The following is a 19706-nucleotide window of genomic DNA, read 5'->3' on the forward strand; positions in this document are numbered from 1 at the left end:
GGTTGTTGTAATTGCTTCTTGCAATAGTCATTATACAATGTTACAGAATCCAGAGCTGGAAGAGACCTCAGAGAGCACAGTGAATAAATACTTTTTGATTTTCCTTTCTTTCTGATACTATGTGGCCAGATGCAGGCAGAGGCAGATCTTTTCCCAGGCAGGGAGAGGTTCAAGTCAAGTGTTACATCCTCCTATAAAGTAACCCAGTATCTTTCTGTCAGCCACAATTACATGGGAAATATGAAGGAAAAAAAGGTTTTCATTCCAACTTTTCAATAAAACAAATGATCTTGGGCCAACTTTGCCTTTTGGCACCTGTGAAGAAGGCAGGCATGAGCTCAAGGACTCTTCCAGAGCTACTGACCACTGACCACTAGATGTCCGTGCTCTTACTTCATGAGAATAACACAAGATGACTATCATCCTATTTATTGTGCTCTATCTACCTCACACATATACCTAGAAGTTGCAAAATTGTAACGCACCCTCTTCATCCTTAAGCCATTCTCTCTCCCTGATGTCACTACTACACCTGTTCTATCTCTATGTTGTGCTACAACCAGAGGGGGCACAGCTGACAGAGAACAGGCCTGAAAGACAAGAAAATCCAAGCTCAAATCTGACCTCAGACGCTGACCAGCTGTGCAACCCTGGGAAAGACACTTCACCTCTGCCTCCATAACAGCACTTCTCTCCCAGGGTTGTAGTAAGGCTCAAATGAGATACTATCAGTAAAGGGCTTAGGACAGTGACACCCATACATAACAGCTGTTTAATAAATGGTTGTTCTCTTTCCTCCCTTCCCCTTCTAAGGTTTATCATACAGGTTGCGAGGTAGGATATGTCTATAGAATAATTAGAGAAGAAATCAAATAAGTAAACAAACAAGCAAACATAAATCTGTGGCTTACAGATCCAGATAGTATACAAGTGCTAACAAATTCCAAGAAGTCAATAACTGTAGTCTTTGGTTAGGCTGGGAAGGCTTCAGGCAACAGATGAAATTTGAGCTGGGAGTGGATTTTGAACTGGCCCTTGAAGGAACTGTAGAAATCAGAAGTGCAGAAGAGGCAAAAAGAATAAGCACTACAAGCAAGGGAACTTCAAAAACAAAGACACGCAGAAGATAATGCTTATGGCATGCAGGGAGAACAGCAAGAAGAACAGTCAATTAAAAAACAAAGGGGCCATTTTAAGGGAAAGAAAATTGATTAAGTGGGAACTACTTAAAAATGAAGCATGAATGTCCAGCTAAAGAATCTGGAATAAATCAATAAGCAACAAATTGGAAAGATGAAAAAATATGGAAACAGTGTTGGAAGAGTTTGGGAGGACAGACACATGAGTGCATTATTGGAGGAGTTATTTATGAATCCGGAAAACAATTACACAAAAAAAGTGATTAAAATGACCCAGAGATTCTACTATGTTTTTGTAGCAGAGGTCACTGATAAGAAGAAAACATTCCTATACACCAATATATTTAAAGTAGTGCTTTTTTCAGCAGCAAAAACTGAGAATAAAGTAGATGCCCATTGATTGAGGAATGGTTAGATAAATTGTGGTATAAGAATCTAATGCAAATAGATTACAGTAAATGTGCTGTAAGAAAGGTAATTATAAATGAACTCAGAAGCATGAAAAGATTTACATGACCTAATGCAGAGCAAAATAAGCAAAGCCAAGAAAACAATATACGCAGTGATTGCAACAATGCAAAAGGAAAGAACCACCACAAAACAAAAGTGAATGTTGTGCATTTAAAGAACAAGAATGACCTCAGAACCATGAGAAGACACCCCAGCTCCACTCCTTTGGTCCACAGAAGTGGTTCACTGCATGTATTTTCAGACATTTTTCAATGTCTCAGTGTCACTGATAAATTGTCTCTTTTTTTCCTTTAAAAATATTATTTCCTATTTGTCCCTTCTCTTGTGGGGGGGAGAGAGAGGGAAGAGATACTGAGAGTGATGTTAAAGACATTAATAAAAGTTTTCTTTCATAAAAAGGAGCAGTAAAGCACCATTATGGGTTTTTAAGCCAGAAATGAAAACATAAAGAAAGCAATGTTTCTCAGGGATTATCTGACAAAAGCATTTACTCAAACAAGCATTTATTAAGCACCTACCACCATGGTAGGTATGGGACAAACCAAGATGAAATGAAGAACAGTCCCAGTCCTCAAGGCATTTCAATTCTATTTTGAGGCTACAACATACAAGATAAATACAAGCTAATTTAAGGAAGTACAGAGCCCTAACACTTAGGGGGAGATCAGGAGGTGTTAGAAGGGATCAACAAGTGCAGTGCCTTGGAGAGAAGTAAGATTCTAAGACATGAAGATCAGCAGGCATGGAAAATATACAAAGGCAGCTGAGAGAGAGAATGCTGGGCCCAAAGGATAGCAAGGAAGCTAGCTTCCCTGAGACAAAGAGTGAGGAGAAACAGCATGCAATAAACATGGTAAGGTTTGGAGTCAGACTGTGAAGGGCTTTTAGTGCCAAGTTGAGAAGTTTGTATTTGTCCTAGATGGGACAGAAAGCTCCTAAAGATTCTTGGGCAGGAGTTGACACGGTAAGACCTTCTAGGAAGATTATTTTGGCAGTTGTATACAAGATAAACTGAAGCAGGGATACAGTGGGAGCAAAACAAAACAAAACAAAAAAACAGTTTAGAGGCTGCTACAATATTCCAAGCATGAAATCAAAAGAACCTGAACTAAGAAGCAAAAAGACCCTTTTAAAGGAAGAATCAAGAGGACTTAACAAGTGGATACTGAAAATAAGATGACCTGAGATAAAGAAGCCCAACGGACTGTGGGGCTTCAAGCCTGGGTAACTAGGAAAAGTAAACAATGAAATTGGAAAAAGGAACTTATTTGGGGTGGAGACAATGATGAGTCTAGCTGAGTTTGCTGTGACTATGAAATTTCCATCCAAGAGAAAATGTCGAGGAGGCAATTGCTGATGCAGGATTAGAGGAAAGGGATGAGAACTCTCATTCCAAGGCAAAGGAAAAAAAACGACCGTTTTACTTTTTCCCTTCCAAAAAAAATGTACCACTTGACTTTCCTCAAATCTCAGCTAAAATTCCACCTTCTGCAACAAATCTTTCCTAGTTCTAGTGCCTTCCCTCTGTAATTATTTCCAGTTTATCCTATATGTGTATGTGTGTGTGTGTGTATCTTGTTTGTGCACTGTTATCTGCATGTTGTCTCCCCTATTAGACTGTAAGCTCCCTAAAGGTAAGGATTATTTCTGCCTTTTTTCTTATCCTCAGTACAATAGTATCCTTATCTTATCCTTAGCACAACAGCACCTGCTCCATAGTACGCCCTTAATAAATATTTCTTGCCTTAAGTAGAAAAAAATTACTCCAGTACCCAACTTATATTACACCATATTCAGAGAAAAAGAGTTACTTGTTTACAAATATTATTTCAATTTTCAGAATAACTCTGGGATCACTTTTGTATACTGCTGCTAAAACACCAATGATATTCCAGGTTATAGGATCAGCTATTTAGAACTGGAAGGGATCTTATAGTTCATCTAGTCCAATCCACTCATTTTACAGAGACACTGAGGCCCACAGAGCTGAAATGATTTGCCCAGTGTAACAAAGGCAACAAATAACCATGCTGCTTTTTTCACCCAGGTCCTCTGATCTAAAATCCACTGTTCTGTATACTGCATCAAAGTATCAAAATAACAGTGAAACTCAGCAAAAGAAATTTAAATTTTGAGATCTGAATAATGCAACTTGCAATCATAAGATTCAGTTACAAATTTTAATATTTATAACACATAGGTCTAGGACATTTTCTGTTTTACTTTCTGACTCTACCTTTGCATTTTCAAATAGAAAATAGAAATAGTTTACCAAATCCCATAGTCCAACTTGGCCAAGCCTGTCCCCAGCTGCCACCAACGTCCTAGTTTCTGATGGATGAATAGCCATACAGCATATTCTGTTTTTGGTAACTTTGCAGAGAGTATCTTCAGCAATGACCATGCGAGTCAAATTTGCTTGGTATCTGAAAGGAGAAATTCATTTAAAATTTCAAAATATTTCTACTTAAAACAAAAAATATTTTGTTTATATTTACCTTTTCATGCCAGATAACTTCTCTGTACTCTTATTTCTTGGCTGCGATATTAAAGAGAAATCAGAGCAATAAGATAATGCACTTATTCCAGCTTTCTCTGTAATACTAAAAACCACAATAGTTAAAAGTTCTGAAAATAATACCTGACTTATTTTTATCCACATTTGCAAAACTCCCTTAAACATTTCATTTTGGGCAGTCTGATTTTCAGGTATCATTTCCAAAGGTCCAGGCGGTAAGAGAGTCTGTTAGAAAAAAAAAAACGAATAAGATTTTCTTTGAGGCTTTAAAATCTCTTACACAATGTTCACCGTTATACCTCTCTTTGTTTATAACCCTTAGTCCATAATCTTGATGAAGCTTTTCACTTATTGAATGCTCTAGAAAATGAAAGAATCAAATTCACCTATGGCAACACAGAACATATAAGCTACTTCTTAAGAGTAAAGTGCTTAACCACATAAGCTGCAGGAATATCTGGAAAATCAAACTCAATAAATACCTATCAAGTGCTTACAAAGCACTTAAAGCTTATAAAGTTGCCTAGTGAAACTAAATAAAAATTAACTGAAGTTTCCCCATAGTTCCTTGGAGAGCTCCTTCATATCATGAAACTAATTCAAAAATCAGCTAACTGCCTTTGTGAAAAAGTAGTGCCAATTTGTTATATCAGAGACGAAAGTATGGAATATACTACCCCAAAACAAAAACAAAACATCTTCAATAATTATATTGCATGGGTACAACATCGTATCATCCTGAAACTCACTAAACTTGTTCTCTTACAACATAATTCCTTCCCAGTTTAGCAATATGGTCTAAAAGCTAAAGGAAGAAAAAAAATCTATGACAGTAAAAAAAAAAAAAAAATGTGAAAGGAAATGTCAGTACCAACTTATTATGAACAACCCTCAACTTACTTTCTTCAGGCAAATGCTTACCATTCCAGTAAGAGACAAAGCATATACAATATGACATATATGATACTATTTTTAAAATATTATACAAATGAAGAGGGAGATGACATATATGATACTATTTTTAAAATATTATACAAATGAAGAGGGAGAAGAGGAAGAGGAGAGAATTTGGAACTCAAAAAATTTTAAAATGAATATTAAAAAATTTTACATGTAATTAGAAAAAAATTTTGTAGGTTACATACTGGTATTGCAAGAAAAAACAAAGTAGCAAGAGATATTCTACCCTTTTATTTTAATATACAGATGGATCAAGCAAAACTGATTCTCTTTCCCTCTCCCTCCTATACCATTTCTCTTCAATTTTCTTTCTGCGTTCCCCCTACCCTTCACTTCTACCTCATCCCCTCTTTAATTCCCTTGTTCTTTCTTGCCTCTCTCCTTGCCAATCAGTTGAGTCTATAATATTGGATTACTGCCAGCATTATAGATAGTTCAGCAGAAATCAACTTTGTGATTCAACAGACATTTCCTGACGGTCCTTGTTAAGAAATAATTTTGGGTTCTCAAGGGCAGCTGGAATGAGCTTCCTCATCTATTTCTTTTTCATTTATTTTCTTTCTTTTTTTCTGGATACTCGGTTTCCCTATCTCACTCACGCTAAAAGTACAGCAGCCACACTAATGGGTCCAATCTCTCTGTTTATCAGAATAGAAGCTCTGACCTACTCAGATTCCAATTTAGGCTGGTTCACCTTCCTATGCAAGAAGATGTCCCCCGCCCACCTCCCAAGCTCACTACTCTGGGGTCAGACAGTACAAATATCCAATTGGCCTTAGCCCTACTGCATCTCAGAACTGAGTTCAAGCAACCCCACTGATCTTCTCCTCCCCAGTGGCAAGGGATTACAGGTATATGCCACCAGGCCTAGCATTTATCTGCTATTTACCTATTTAAATTCATTACCATTTTACTATTAACTAGCTTTAAAAAGCAACTGATAGAGGAAAGGGAAGAAAGGGAATAAGCATTTATATAGCACCTACTATGTACCATCGAACTATGCTAAGTGCTTTACAAATAAGAGCTCCCTGGATTTGTGAAGTCTTCATTCTTGAATATTAAGGTAAAATGCATTTTTATTGCTCTAAAGTACATAAGTAAACAAAACACAGCTAATTAAGTGTTACCTAGTAAATACACCCAACTAACGAACACTACTTTTTACTTTATGTTCATTCAATTTGAGAATTTTTATGAAAAAAGTACACCCTTTTGAACAGATGCACATTCCTCTTACATACAATTAAACAAATGACATAATTCATTTCTTTCATGAGCCTACAAAAGTCAACTTCAGTACAAATCCAATCCCATCTAACACAAATTCTAATTCTAATACACATTAGTCAATTCTGAATTAATGATATTTAACAACAGTTTCAAAATCCTAAAGTTTTAAGGTTCTTCTTGTTGTTAGTGTATTCTATTTGCACTGTCACTCTTACATATTGATCAACTACTGATTCAGGCTGTGGTGGAGGATCTGGTAATGGGACTCCTGATGGATCTATTTTTAATAATCTCATGGATCTTCGACAAACAATCTCATCTTCTGCCTTCTTTGGCTTCTTTCTAAAGGAATTAAAAGTCTGTGTTAACTTACAGCATAGGTTAATAACTTTACTATTATCAGTGTGAGAGAAGGCATGACTATCAACTCTAACAACTTTGAATTTAATTTCCATGACTGCAACCATAACTATAGTCTACATTAGTTCAGAAATAAATTAACAGGCTCTATTTGTTGGTACTGTAAAGAAATCAACAACCTTGGTCTCTAACGAAAACTATGGTTTTCTCCTTATACAAAAAAATAATGCTACAGAGTAGCTGTCCATAGAACAGTGCTTTTGTTTTTCTAACAGTACAGATGTAACTGATTCATTCACATTCTGTCACCTAGTCCCAACGAGTCCAGGGAGAAATAGTCTTAGAGCTAACTAGACAAGGTTTAAAAGAAAGGAATTTTCTTTTAAATAAATAAAAATAAAGGAATTTTCTTTTAAATAAATAAAAATAAGTAAGTACACTTGGGGAACCTCATAAGGAAGTGGCCACTCCATCTTAGAATTTGTAATAAAAGACCGGGGTCTAATATACACCTGAAATTGTAGATTTCAAAAGGTTCAGAGAAAGAACCAATAGGATGCCACGGACTAAAATTCTACAGGGAAAGTCAGCTGAAGAGGAACAGGAAGTTCTCAAGAAGGAAATTCTGAATACAAAAGGAGTACTAATTTTAACGAGAAGAAAAAGAGGACTTTAAAAAAAAAAAAAAGATCAGCAAGGCAGCACAATGGATAGAACATTGGAGTCAGGAAGACCTAAGTTCAAATCCTCAGTTTCTGACACTTACTAGCTGTGTGACCCTGGGCAAGTTACTTGACCTCTATTTGCCCCAGTTTCCTCAACTGTAAAATGGGGATAATAACAGCACCAACCTTTAGGGTTGTTGGTAGGATCACATGAGATATTGTAAGGTCCTCAGGGAAACTAAGAGGTGAACATGAAAGTATTCACTTAGTATTCTAGGCATGAGGGATAGTCAGCCAGTACCTAACACGAAGTATGAGCAGGTGCTATCTAAACTGCTTATTCTCTTTTCTTTCCCCTCCCGATACAGATACACAGGGAACGTATTATCCAAGATTAAGAAAAACAAACAAAAAAGTACAACAGATAGAAGCAAAAGGAAGTTACTAAATAAATATAAAAACATGGAAATATAATGAAAATAATGAACATGGAAAGAAAAGAATGTTAAATGTGCTAAAGCTCAGGATAAACTAAAGCTAGGGAAGAAAGTTTAATAAAAAATGGTTTCCTTTTTTTTTAAAGCTATATTGGAGAAAAGAGAAACTTCAAAGGGAAAAAACTGGTGCTGAGTGGATGGGACAAAGATAATCAACAACAGAGAGCAGACAGAGTTGTTCACTCTTTATTTTGTTTTTGCTTTTTTTTGCAAATGAGAATGTTCAGACTAGAAAGGACAAACCAAAAAGGATTACTCAAAAATTGATACCCAAGCTAAGTAACTAGATCGTAAAAGAGCACCTAGCTTCCCAAGATGAATTCAGAGTCACCTAACCCAATTGAACACCATCCTAGAAACTGAAATGGTAGACATGAATGCTGAGTCACTGTCAGTTAGTTATCTTTGCCAACAGGAAAAATATCACAGGAACTGAGAAGGAAAAATGCTGATTCAATCTTCAAAAATGACAAGAGAATAGAGGCCACAAATGAGAGTGATGGAATATAGGTTCTGAGAACCCCTTTGAATCTTCCCAGATGATCTGGCCTTTCATGCCTAAATCTGTAATCCTTAACTTAGCCTAGCCTTCCACAGTCTGTTCCCATCAAGACCCTCCCTGGACCTCTCCCTCCAGTCACTCCAGACTACTCGGCAAACCCTAGATCCCTCCCACAATCTTTCTGTGTATAACATCCATCTTGCCTCCACAAAGGCATTCAGATTCAATCTAGCTCAGGTTCTATCTGGTCCGCTTGCCAATAGTTATCATCCTTCGTTCTCAAAGAGGACCAAAATGATATCACCATAATAAACTCAAGTTTCAATGTGTCCACCTGTGGCTGATCAGACCAATACGAGCTCAGAATGTTCTACCACAGGTTGGGCACAGATAGTTTGTGTGAACATTTGAGGTGGATATTCCAAATTTGCACATCCTACATTTCCTTTGTGCTGTCTCAATTCTGCTTTGCTCATAGAGCACAGCATCTTTTCTGCAGTGGGCATGCCATGCTGAGTGGTCCTGTGCCAGTGTCTCCCATGTTTCACAGTCGAATCCAAAGTTCTTGAGAGTGTCCTTGTATCGCTTCTTCTGAGCATCATGTGACCACCTGCCCCATGCAAGTTCTCCATAAAAGTCTTTTTGGCAAGCATACATTTTGCATTTGAGCAAAGTAGCCAGTCCATCAGAGTTGTGCTCTCTGAAGCATAGTCTGAATGCCTGGCAGTTTAGTTCAAGTAAGGACCTCAGTGTCTGGTAGCTTGTACTGCCAGGTGATCTTCAGAATCTTCCTAAGACAGTTCAGATGGAAGCGATTCAGTTTCTTGGCATGACATTGGTAGACTGTCCATGTTTCACAGGCATACAACAATGAGTTCAGCACAATGGCTCTGTAGACCTTCAGTTTGGCAGTCAGTTTAATATCTCTTCTCTCCCATACTTTTCTTTGGAGCCTCCCAAACACTGAGCTAGCTCTGGCAATGCATGTGTCAACCTCATTGTCAATATGTACATCCCTGGAAAGTACACTACCAAAGTAAGTGAACTTATCCACAGCATTCAAAACTTCTCCATTTCTTGTAACCAATGGTTCCACGTACGGACAGCGTGGTGGTGGGTGATGGAGTACCTGTGTTTTCTTGGTGTTAATTATTAGGCCAAAATTGGCACAGGCAGCAGAGAATTGATCCATACTTTGTTGCATCTCAGCTTCAGAGACTGCACTGAGTACACAATCATCTGCAAAAAGAAAATCATGCACCAATATTCCCTCCACTTTGGTCTTGGCTTGTAACCTTTTCAAACTGAAGAACTTACCATCAGTACAGTAGATGACCTTAATACTTCGTTCATCCTCCTTGAAAGCATTTGACATCATGGCTGAAAACATCATGCTAAAAAGCATGGGAGCGAGCACACAGCCCTGTTTCACTCCATTGGTGACTGGGAAGGCACAAGAGCATTGTCCACTATCCAGAACCCGGGCAAACGTGCCATCATGAAATTAACATACGATATTTTTTTTTGATTTTTTTTAAAATTTATTTAACTTTTCAACATTCATTTCCACAAAATTTTGGGTTCCAAATTTTCTCCCCATTTCTCCCCTCCCCCCCAAAAACGCCAAGCATTCTAATTGCCCCTATCACCAATCTGCCCTCTCTTTTAACATCCTTCCGTTACCTTATCCCCATCTTCTCTTTTGTCCTGTAGGATAAGATAACTTTCTATACCCCATTATCTGTATTTCTATTTCCTAGTTGCAAGAACAATACTCAACAGAGTTGTTCCTAAAACTCTGAGTTCCAACTTCTCCCCATCCCTCCCTCCCCACCCATTCCCTTTGGGAAGGCAGGCAATTCAATATAGGCCACATCCGTGTAGTTTTGCAAATGACTTCCATAATAGTCATGTTGTGTAAGACTAACTATAATTCCCCTATATCCTATCCTGCCCCCCATTACTTCTATTTTCTCTTTTGATCCTGTCCCTCCCCAAGTGTTGACTTCAAATTGCTCCCTCCTCCCACCGCCCTCCCTTCCATCATCCCTCCCACCCTGATTATCCCCTTCTCCCCCACTTTCCTGTATTGTGAGATAGGTTTTCATACCAAAATCAGTGTGCATTTTATTCCTTCCTTTAGTCGAATGTGATGAGAGTAAGCTTCATGTTTTTTCTCTCACCTCCCCTCTTTTTCCCTCCATTGAAAAGTCTTTTATTTGCCTCTTTTATGAGAGATAACCTGTCCCATTTCATTTCTCCCTTTCTCCTCCCAATACATTTCTCTCTCACTGCTTAATTTCATTTTTTTAAGATATGATCCCATCCTATTCAATTCACCCTGTGCTGTGTGTGTGTGTGTGTGTGTGTGTGTGTAAATCCCACCAACTACCCAGATACTGAAAAAAGTTTCAAGAGTTACAAATATTGTCTTTCCATGTAGGAATGTAAACAGCTCAACTTCAGTAAGTCCCTTATGATTTCTCTTTGCTGTTTACCTTTTCATGCTTCTCTTGATTCTTGCGTTTGAAGGTCAAATTTTCTTTTCAGCTCTGGTCTTTTCATCAAGAATACTTGAAAGTCCTCTATTTCACTGAAAGACAATTTTTTCCCCTAAAGTATTATACTCAGTTTTGCTGGGTAGGTGATTCTTGGTTTTAGTCCTAGTTCCTTTGATTTCTGGAATATCATATTCCAAGCCCTTCAATCCCTTAATGTTGAAGCTGCTAGATCTTGTGTTATCCTGATTGTATTTCCACAATACTTGAATTGTTTCTTTCTAGCTGCTTGCAATATTTTCTCCTTGACCTGGGAACTCTGGAATTTGGCCACAGTGTTCTTAGGAGTTTCTCTTTTGGGATCTCTTTCAGGAGGTGATCTGTGGATTCTTTCAATATTTATTTTGCCCTCTGGTTCTAGAATCTCAGGGTAGTTTTCCTTGATAATTTCATGAAAGATGACGTCTAGGCTCTTGTTTTGATCATGGCTTTCAGGTAGTCCCATAATTTTTAAATTGTCTCACCTGGATCTATTTTCCAGGTCAGTTGTTTTTCCAATGAGGTATTTCACATTATCTTCCATTTTTTTCATTCTTTTGGTTCTTGGTTTCTCATGAAGTCATTAGCCTCCATCTATTCCATTCCAATTTTTCAAGAACTATTTTCTTCAGTGAGCTTTTGAACCTCCCTTTCCATTTTGCTAATTCTGCTTTTTAAAGCATTCTTCTCCTCATTGGCTTTTTGAACCTCTTTTGCCAATTGAGTTAGCCTATTTTTAAAGGTGTTTTTTCTTCAGCATTTTTTTGGGTCTCCTTTAGCAAGTTGTTGAGTTGCTTTTCATGATTTTCTTGCATCTCTCTCATTTCTCTTCCCAATTTTTCTTCCACCTCTCTACCTTGATTTTCAAATTCCTTTTTGAGCTCTTCCATGGCCTGAGCCCATTGAATATTTATTTTGGATGTTTGGGATACAGAAGCCTTGACTTTTATGTCTTTCCCTGATGGTAAGCATTGTTCTTCCTCATCTGAAAGGATGGGAGAAGATATCTGTTCACCAAAAAAGTAACCTTCTATAGTCTTATTTTTTTTTTCCCTTTTTTGGGCATTTTCCCAACCAGTTACTTGACTTTTGGGTCCTTTGTCAAGAGTAGGGTATACTCTGGGGACCTGTAAGATCTCAGTTCCTCCAAGATGGCACAATCAAGCATGTACTGGTCTGGGCACAGGGAAGGATTTTTGTGCTCAAAATCTTAGGAGTGTTTCCTCTCCACAGGCACCTGACCTCCAGTTCTGCCAAGCTAGCACTGGGGGAGTGCGATTCAATCAAGCTGTGGGGGCAGGGCCACCATTCAGTGCAAGACAAAGACCAGTGCCCCCAGCGGTTTTTACAATCCAATAATGGTCTCAGACTGCTGTAGGGGCTGCCGTGAGAACTCCTGCTGCCTGCCCAATGTGGCCTCTGAAGCCACTGCCCGAGGCCAGAGCTATGGGAAGGCCCTTCTCCCTTTCCAGCCAGCTGAAAAATCCCCTGTCACTGACCTTTGGCACCTGTGGGTTGAGGGATCTGCAGACCCTCTGCTGCTGCTACTGGGGATTCCAAGACTGGGGATTCCAAGACTGGAGATTCCGCCCCGGAGGGCTGTTCACCAGCCATGCTTCGAGGCCAAGTCTGGGCTGGGTTCCGCACTTAGCTCTGTGTCCAGTGCAACCGACATTTCCCGTGGGCCTTTCACGTCACCCTGGGCTGGAAATCTCCTCCACTCTGTTGTTCTCCACTTCTGCTGCTCCAAAATTTGTTGAGAGTCCTTTTCTACAGGTATTTTATGGGCTGTGTGGGGAGACCCTGCATATGTGTGTCTTTCTACTCCACCATCTTCGCTCCATCATTAACGTACAATATTGATGAACTTCTCCGAGCAACCAAATTTTGACATAATTTTCCATAAGTCCTCATGACTAACAGTGCCAAAGGCCTTGGTCAGATCTACAAATGTTGTGTACAGACCTCTGTTCTGCTCCTGGCATTGTCAGGCAGCAAACACCATTTTTTGGTGGTGTTTGGAACAACTATTCCTTAACCCTTTCTGAAGCTACACTGGCTCTCAGGTGGATAACCATCTTCCAGGTGAAGGATCAGCCTATTAAGGAGGACTCTAGCAAGAATTTTGCCAGTAACAACTAAGAGAGAGACCTTCCTGTGATTGTCACAAGACAATCTATTTCCTTTACCTTTATAGAGATGGACAATGGAGGCATCCTTGAACTCCTGGGGGATAACCTCCTCTTGCCATATAACCTGGAAAACTTGAGTCAGCTTCTGTATGAGCGATGGTCCCCCTACCATGTAAATCTCAGCTGGAATAGAATCAGCACCAGGTGCTTTGCCACATGAAAGAAGACTAATGGCCCTCAAAAACTCTTATTCAGTTGGAAGTTCAGTTACAGAGGGATTGACTTCAACCTGAGGTAAACGGTCAATGGCCTCAGCATTGATTGATGATGGTCTGTTGAGAACACTATGGAAGTGTTCAGCCCATCTCTCTAAGATCAGGTCCTTATCACTAATCAATGTGGCTCTATCAGCACTAAGTAGTTGTAATGCACCATACAAGTGTTACAAATGCTCAGATTCCTTAAGAGTCTGGCTAATTTGGCAGATCTTAAATAAACTTTGTTTTTCTTTGGCTGAAAGAAGGATTGAGTCAAATTCATTTGGATAGCATCTGGCATGTCAGTATTTTGAGGTCCCAAGCACCCCTAAGCCTCAATAAGAGGTCAGAGAGCTTGATTTCAATTCCTGGCAAAAATCATTATTAGAATGTATTATTGAAATTAGTGAATAACTAGAAAATGAAGCAGTGATCAAAGAGTCAGCATGGTTTTATCAAGAAAAATCAGATCCGACTAATCTTATTTCCTTCCTTTTCTGATGGGTGACTAGACTGGTAGATCAGAGAAATACTTTTGATGTAATTCACCTAGAGTTTAGCGAAGCATTTACCAAAGATTCTTGTACTCTTCTTAAGGAAGAGATGACGAACAAACAACAGCATATTTAGTCTAATGCCTCCATTTTATATAAATGAGTAAACTGAGGTTCAAAGAAGTTAAAAGACTTGTCAGGCATCATACAGGTAAAGAAGAGGCAGAATCTGAACTTAGAGTCTGACTCCAAATAAAGCATTTTTTCTATTACACCCATTTTAGGGGGCAAAATGAAAAGCTGGAGAGTATCTAGGAGGACAAACAGGTTGGTGAAAAAGACAACCTGAAAACACTCAGCCTAAAGAAGAAGAGATATGAATGGACAAGACAGCAGTGTTCAAGTTTTGAAGGACTATCACTTGGAAGAGGGATTAGTCTTGGCTCCAGGGCACAGAAGTAGGAATAAAGATAGAATTTGCAAAGAGGCAAATTTAAATTTGATGTAAAGAAAACTCTCTGACACACTCTTAAAGCTCTCTAATTAGACCCACAAAAATGTGCAATAGGCTGTATTGGGAAGTACTGGCTCCTTTACTTGAAGTCTTTAAGCAAAGGATTGATGACCATTTGTAGCTATGTTGTAAAGGAGCTGTTCACATGGGTATGAATGGAACTAGATGGTTCCTCTTCCAATGCTGAGATTCTATAATTATAAAGGGAAATGGAACCTATCACCTTTGATCTTGTATGACCAAGCTGTTGACAAAGTTTCCAGGGCTTAGATTTTTAGTTTCTTTTCCCCTCTCTTTCTTAACTTAGGTTAGTTATTCCTTCTGAATTCATTTTTGACCATTTTATTTCCTTGCCCCATGGTGAACTTTACTCTTAAAATACTTTTACTTGAAGAATGATTTGCTTTTTCATTTTCCTCCTAGATCTATATATATCAAGCCCTAGTCCCTCATCAGAGTTCCTGGACATCTACTCATGGAACATTTATTAAGCTCTTGGTATGTATACACCAGGTACTGTACTTGGCACTACAAAGAAGCAAAAGCAGTTCCCTGCCCTCAAGGCACTTAAATTCTAATAGGTGGGGCAACAGGTAAAATCACTAGATACATACAAGAACCTGTTCTTGTTTTGAAGCAAACCAGAGAAACTAAGAGGTAGAGGTGAAGAGACAAAGCATTCCAGACAACCCAGACAGCCACAGTCAGCCAGTGCAAAGGCAATATTCTTCTGAGGGTAATACTATCTTTCCCTGATGTCATGGTCCTTTTTGAGAATGAAGGACCAACACAACCTGTGAGTAATCTTCTTCCCCCTCCCTCTTCTTTCTCCACCTTTCCCTCTCTTCACCAAAGGGTGCTCTGTCCAGAAGAAAGTACATTTTGTTGGCTGAAAGCCGCCTCATTACCTTGGGATTTACTGGCTGAATTTCTTTCTCAAAGACCAAGTCTTAAACCCAATTCACTCAGGAGCTCACAGATGGGACAACAGATTCCTGCCTTCTTAGCACAGAGTGAATATAAATAGTAAATGTTTCTCTTTAGGCTACTAACCCTGAGGGTCTTCCCCTCTCAGTTTAGTTTTTTTTTATTAAAGGGGCCATCTCTTGACTCACTTCTTAAAGAAGCCTATTCACTGAATGGACATTACCTCACTCAAAATGAGAACCTGAAAAGGTCTTAGCCTAAAAGGGTCAGAGTTTCCCATTGCATCATAGGCCATCTCCAGTTGTCCTGATGAATATCTGGTCACTGGATCCAGATGGCTCAGGAGAAGAAAGTGAGGCTGGTGACCTTGCACTGCACTCCCTCATTCAAATCCAAGTCAAGTGCAAATCATATCATCATTCCCTGATGTCATGGCCTCTTCACGAATAAAGAACAAATGCAACAACAACTATCCTTCCAGTAAGCTAAAGTCTGAACCTAGAAAGAACTTTTTCCTCACCACATCTTAGAATCCCTAACTGCCATCAGGCTTCAGCTCACGCTACGTATTATATGAAGGCTTCTCAGATCCCTTAGTGTTAGTGCTCTCTTCCCCTCATATTACCATATGTTAGGAGTCTTCACTATCCAAATATTTGTTATCTAAATTCCTACAGCTATTTCATCCAGACTTTGAATTCTAATGATATAGAGAATTCCCAGGAATGAAACTTCCTCTACCACTGCATTTAGAGCACTGAGAAAATAAGTGACTTGACAGTATTGCATCAGAGACCAGAATTAACCCCCAAGTCTTTCTCACACTCAAGCTGGCTATGACAAGTTTTATTATAAGAAAATCACTTAATAAAATCTGTCCTCCCTCAAATATACTCCTTCCCATTTAACATTTAATCCCAACCACCGGACCAAGGGTCAACACCTTTTTAGTTAACTAAAAATGTTCCAAAAGAATGATTCAAATATCCAAAGATTAAGAGATTCTTTGCTGAAACCAGAAAGAGATAAGGGAAAGGATTGAGAGAAAATTTTAATTTAATTTAAAAAAGTCTAAGAAATGCCCTTATAAAACTGATGAAGACTTTAATTATTTTTGCAACAATAATACCCCTAGGGCTACAAAAATGTGCATACCCTTTGACCCAGCAATATCACTTCTAGGACTGTATCTCAAAGAAATCATAAAAATGGGAAAGGGCTTCACATGAACAAAAATTTTATAGCAGCTCTCTTCGTGGTGGCCAAGAACTGGAAATTGAAAGAATGCCCATCAATTGGGGAATGGCTGAACAAGTGGTGGTATATGAATGTAATGGAATACTACTGTGCTATAAGAAATGATGAACAGGAAGACTTCAGAGAGGTCTGGAATTACTCATATGAACTGATACTGAGTGAAAGGAGCAGAACCAGGAGATCACTGTACATAGCAACAACCACAGTGTATGAGGAATTTTTCTGGTAGACATTGCCCTTCACAGCAGTGCAAGGCCCTAAAACATTCCCAAAGGACTCTTGAGGCAAAATGCCATCCACAACCAAAGAAAGAACTATGGCAGAATATTTTCTCATGTTATGTTTTGTTTTGTTTGAGTTTTTCTCATGGTTTCTCCCATCCATTTTAATTTTTATATGCAACATGATGAATGTGAAAATGTGATTAATAAGAAGGTATGTGTAGAACCTATATAAGATTGCACGCCATCTCAGGGAGGAAGAGGGGAGGAAGAGGGAGAAAAATCTAAGACTTATGGAAGTGATTATAGAAAATTGAAAACAAATTTTTTAAAAAAGAAAAAAACCAATAATACCCTTATTATCTTGCTGCTGAAGTCAAAGATAAAGTAAAGGACATTCCATCATGCTATCATACAATTTGTTGGGGAAATTATACCCCAAAAGTCAATACTTCATTCATTCTTTAATGTGAAAACTGATGAATACTTGCAATTGTCACCTGAATTTTATTAAATACAAAATAAAAATTCTATTTTTATAATTTTAATTTCATTTTTCAAGATCAAGTACCAAACATTTTTCTACTTATTTTAGTATGAAATGTTGGTTCCTATTTTAGGCAGATTTACTTTAAACCCTTACCTTTTTCGGTTACCAATTATCTTTGAATAATGTATAATGTAACATGTATCCTTAGATAATGAAGACCCCTTACCTATTTGCAGGCTATATCTCCTCTGTAAAAGATAAGCCCCTTTCAATTCAGAAACATTCTATCAGCCAAGCACTATGCTAGGAACACTCAGACAAAAATGAACATAGACCCTAGGTCAGCAGCTATTTACATACTACTGGAGGGAAACTAAAAATAAGTTTGTACAAAGTAATTAGGGGGAGGGGAGGTGACAGGGGACATGACAGCGCTAATAATTCAGGGTATATGTAAAGGTGGCTCTTTAGTGGAGCTCTAAATAATACTAAGATTCCAAGAGAGAGAAGCAAGGACAGAGAACATTCCAGGCTTGGGTGACAACTGGTACCAAAGCTTAGAGTTGAAGGTAGAGTGCCAAGTTCAGGGAACAGGAAATAAATCAGTTTGGGCAGAACAGAGAATAGGTGAATGGGAGTTTGAACAACAGTATCATGGATATAGAGCTGGAAGGAATCTTAGTGGTCACCCAGTTCAACTCTCTCAGTTTACAGAAAAGGAAAATGAAGCTCAAAGAAACTTGATCAAAATCACACAGATATTAAGAGGTTTTGGCAAGATAAACCCAGGTGTTTTGACTTCCAATTCAAAAGCTCTTTCCAAGTACCATACTATCTCCTAGACTGGACCCAGAGAGTAAAGGGCTTTTAAATGCCAAATAAAGGAGCTTGTTTTTTTATTCCAAAAGCAATAGGGAGCAACTAAAGTTTTTTGATTAGAGGAATGGTAAAGTCAGATTTTACTTTAGGAATTGTCTGGCAGTCGTGTAGACAGAACGGAGAAGGCAAAGACTGGAGGTAGAAAAACCAATTAGATTACTTCAATAGCACAGGTATGAGGAGATAATAATAGCCTGACAGAGACGGGTTTGAAACCAGGTCCTGACTCCAAGTCAAGTGTTCTTTCCACTGTAGCACACTGCCTCTCCAAGGATGACTTTCCTCCAGGGTCCCTCCAAGTACCTTATCTCAGTTCAAGAGTTTCTAGTCTGTTTGATACTACTATCTCAAGTCTTTTAACTACATATTCTACATACCAGACTCTAAGAATCACAGACTTAAATATTACTTTACCTCTTGGTTCCATGAGATGGTCTTTTAGTTAACATTTCACGTAATCTTGCAGCTGTCTGTAAAATATCCAAAATACATGCATAAAAATATTATGGTAATATCTTTACCATAAATATGTTTTTCAGTAACACTTTTCTGATAGAGATAGCATATAAAGTGCTTTTCTCACAATAATCTTGTGAGGTCAGCAGTGGAATTACCCCCATTTTATAAATAAAGAATCTGACAGAGTTAAAGTGACCTGAATGGAAGCAGCTAGGTGGCAGAGTGGATAGAGAGCTGGGACTGGAGTCCAGGAGACCTGACCAGTTTCAGATACTTCTTACCTGTTTGACACAGGGCAAGTCACTTAATCTCTGTCTATCTCAGTTTCCTTAAATCTAAAATGGAGTTAATGATAGCACCTACCTCCTAGGGTTACTGTGAGGATCAAATGAAATATGTGCAAAGCGTGCAGCACAGTGCCTGGCATGTAGTAAACATTTAATGAATGTTTGATTCTTTCCTTCCATTCAAATAATATTTACTAAGTGCCCACCAGATTACAAGGCGTAGTATTAGCAACAATAAGAAATACAGAATGTTTATGTCATGGCATTGTTCTCAAGGTGCAGTACCCAAAGAGAGATATAATATGTACCTTAACGACTATGATGTCATTAATTCTGAATTTTGTCAACTGCACTTATTTTCTGGTAACAGACACTACAAAGCTGGCATATGATGTACCATTTATTAGATTCCATAACTCTGAATCTAAAGAAGATATATTTTGCTGAAAAGTTTTGTTAATTAAGCTCTCATTAATCTAATCATATCTTCCACTGACTTAACACATTAAAAGTACAGTTTCTGTAGAAATGCTTTATCTGACCCACATCTTCAAATCTCTGATCTTCAATTTGCAATAGCTATCAATTTAGCTTCAATTTTCTGTTTCTCAAACTATTCATTAATCCCTCACATATATCCCAAGTAGTTAATCATTTCTAATCAAACACTTTAAATACAACTGGAAGCTATATTTAAAGGAAACTATTATTTTAAAAAATCATCAATTTCCTAAAATTCACACTCCAGATTACATTTAACACTGATCCCAAGAATTCAGTAAGATCTTTCTTCTTGGACACTACAGCATGAAACACTGCCATAAACCATGTTCCCCTACTCTAGAACACATTTCCTCTTGGCATGTTCATCCCAGGATTTAAATGGCTCGAGAGTCTACAGTGAACA

General features: G+C 38.3%; 1 protein-coding gene across 3 annotated transcripts in view; it reads right to left on the reverse strand.

Moving 5' to 3' along the window:
- Positions 1-19706, reverse strand: part of WDR76 (WD repeat domain 76) — a 57083-nt gene that overhangs the window by 28842 nt on the left and 8535 nt on the right. For all 3 annotated transcript variants that reach the window (XM_072623626.1, XM_072623627.1, XM_072623625.1), the window contains exons 4-8: positions 18468-18523; positions 6537-6663; positions 4252-4353; positions 4109-4149; positions 3883-4036 (exon numbers count right to left, since the gene is read on the reverse strand). In XM_072623626.1, the coding sequence (XP_072479727.1) occupies positions 3883-4036; positions 4109-4149; positions 4252-4353; positions 6537-6663; positions 18468-18523 (480 nt within the window). The remainder of the gene's footprint in view (positions 1-3882; positions 4037-4108; positions 4150-4251; positions 4354-6536; positions 6664-18467; positions 18524-19706) is intronic.

The sequence above is a fragment of the Notamacropus eugenii genome, chromosome 7 (assembly GCF_028372415.1).
Source record: "Notamacropus eugenii isolate mMacEug1 chromosome 7, mMacEug1.pri_v2, whole genome shotgun sequence".
Taxonomy (NCBI): Eukaryota; Metazoa; Chordata; class Mammalia; order Diprotodontia; family Macropodidae; genus Notamacropus; species Notamacropus eugenii.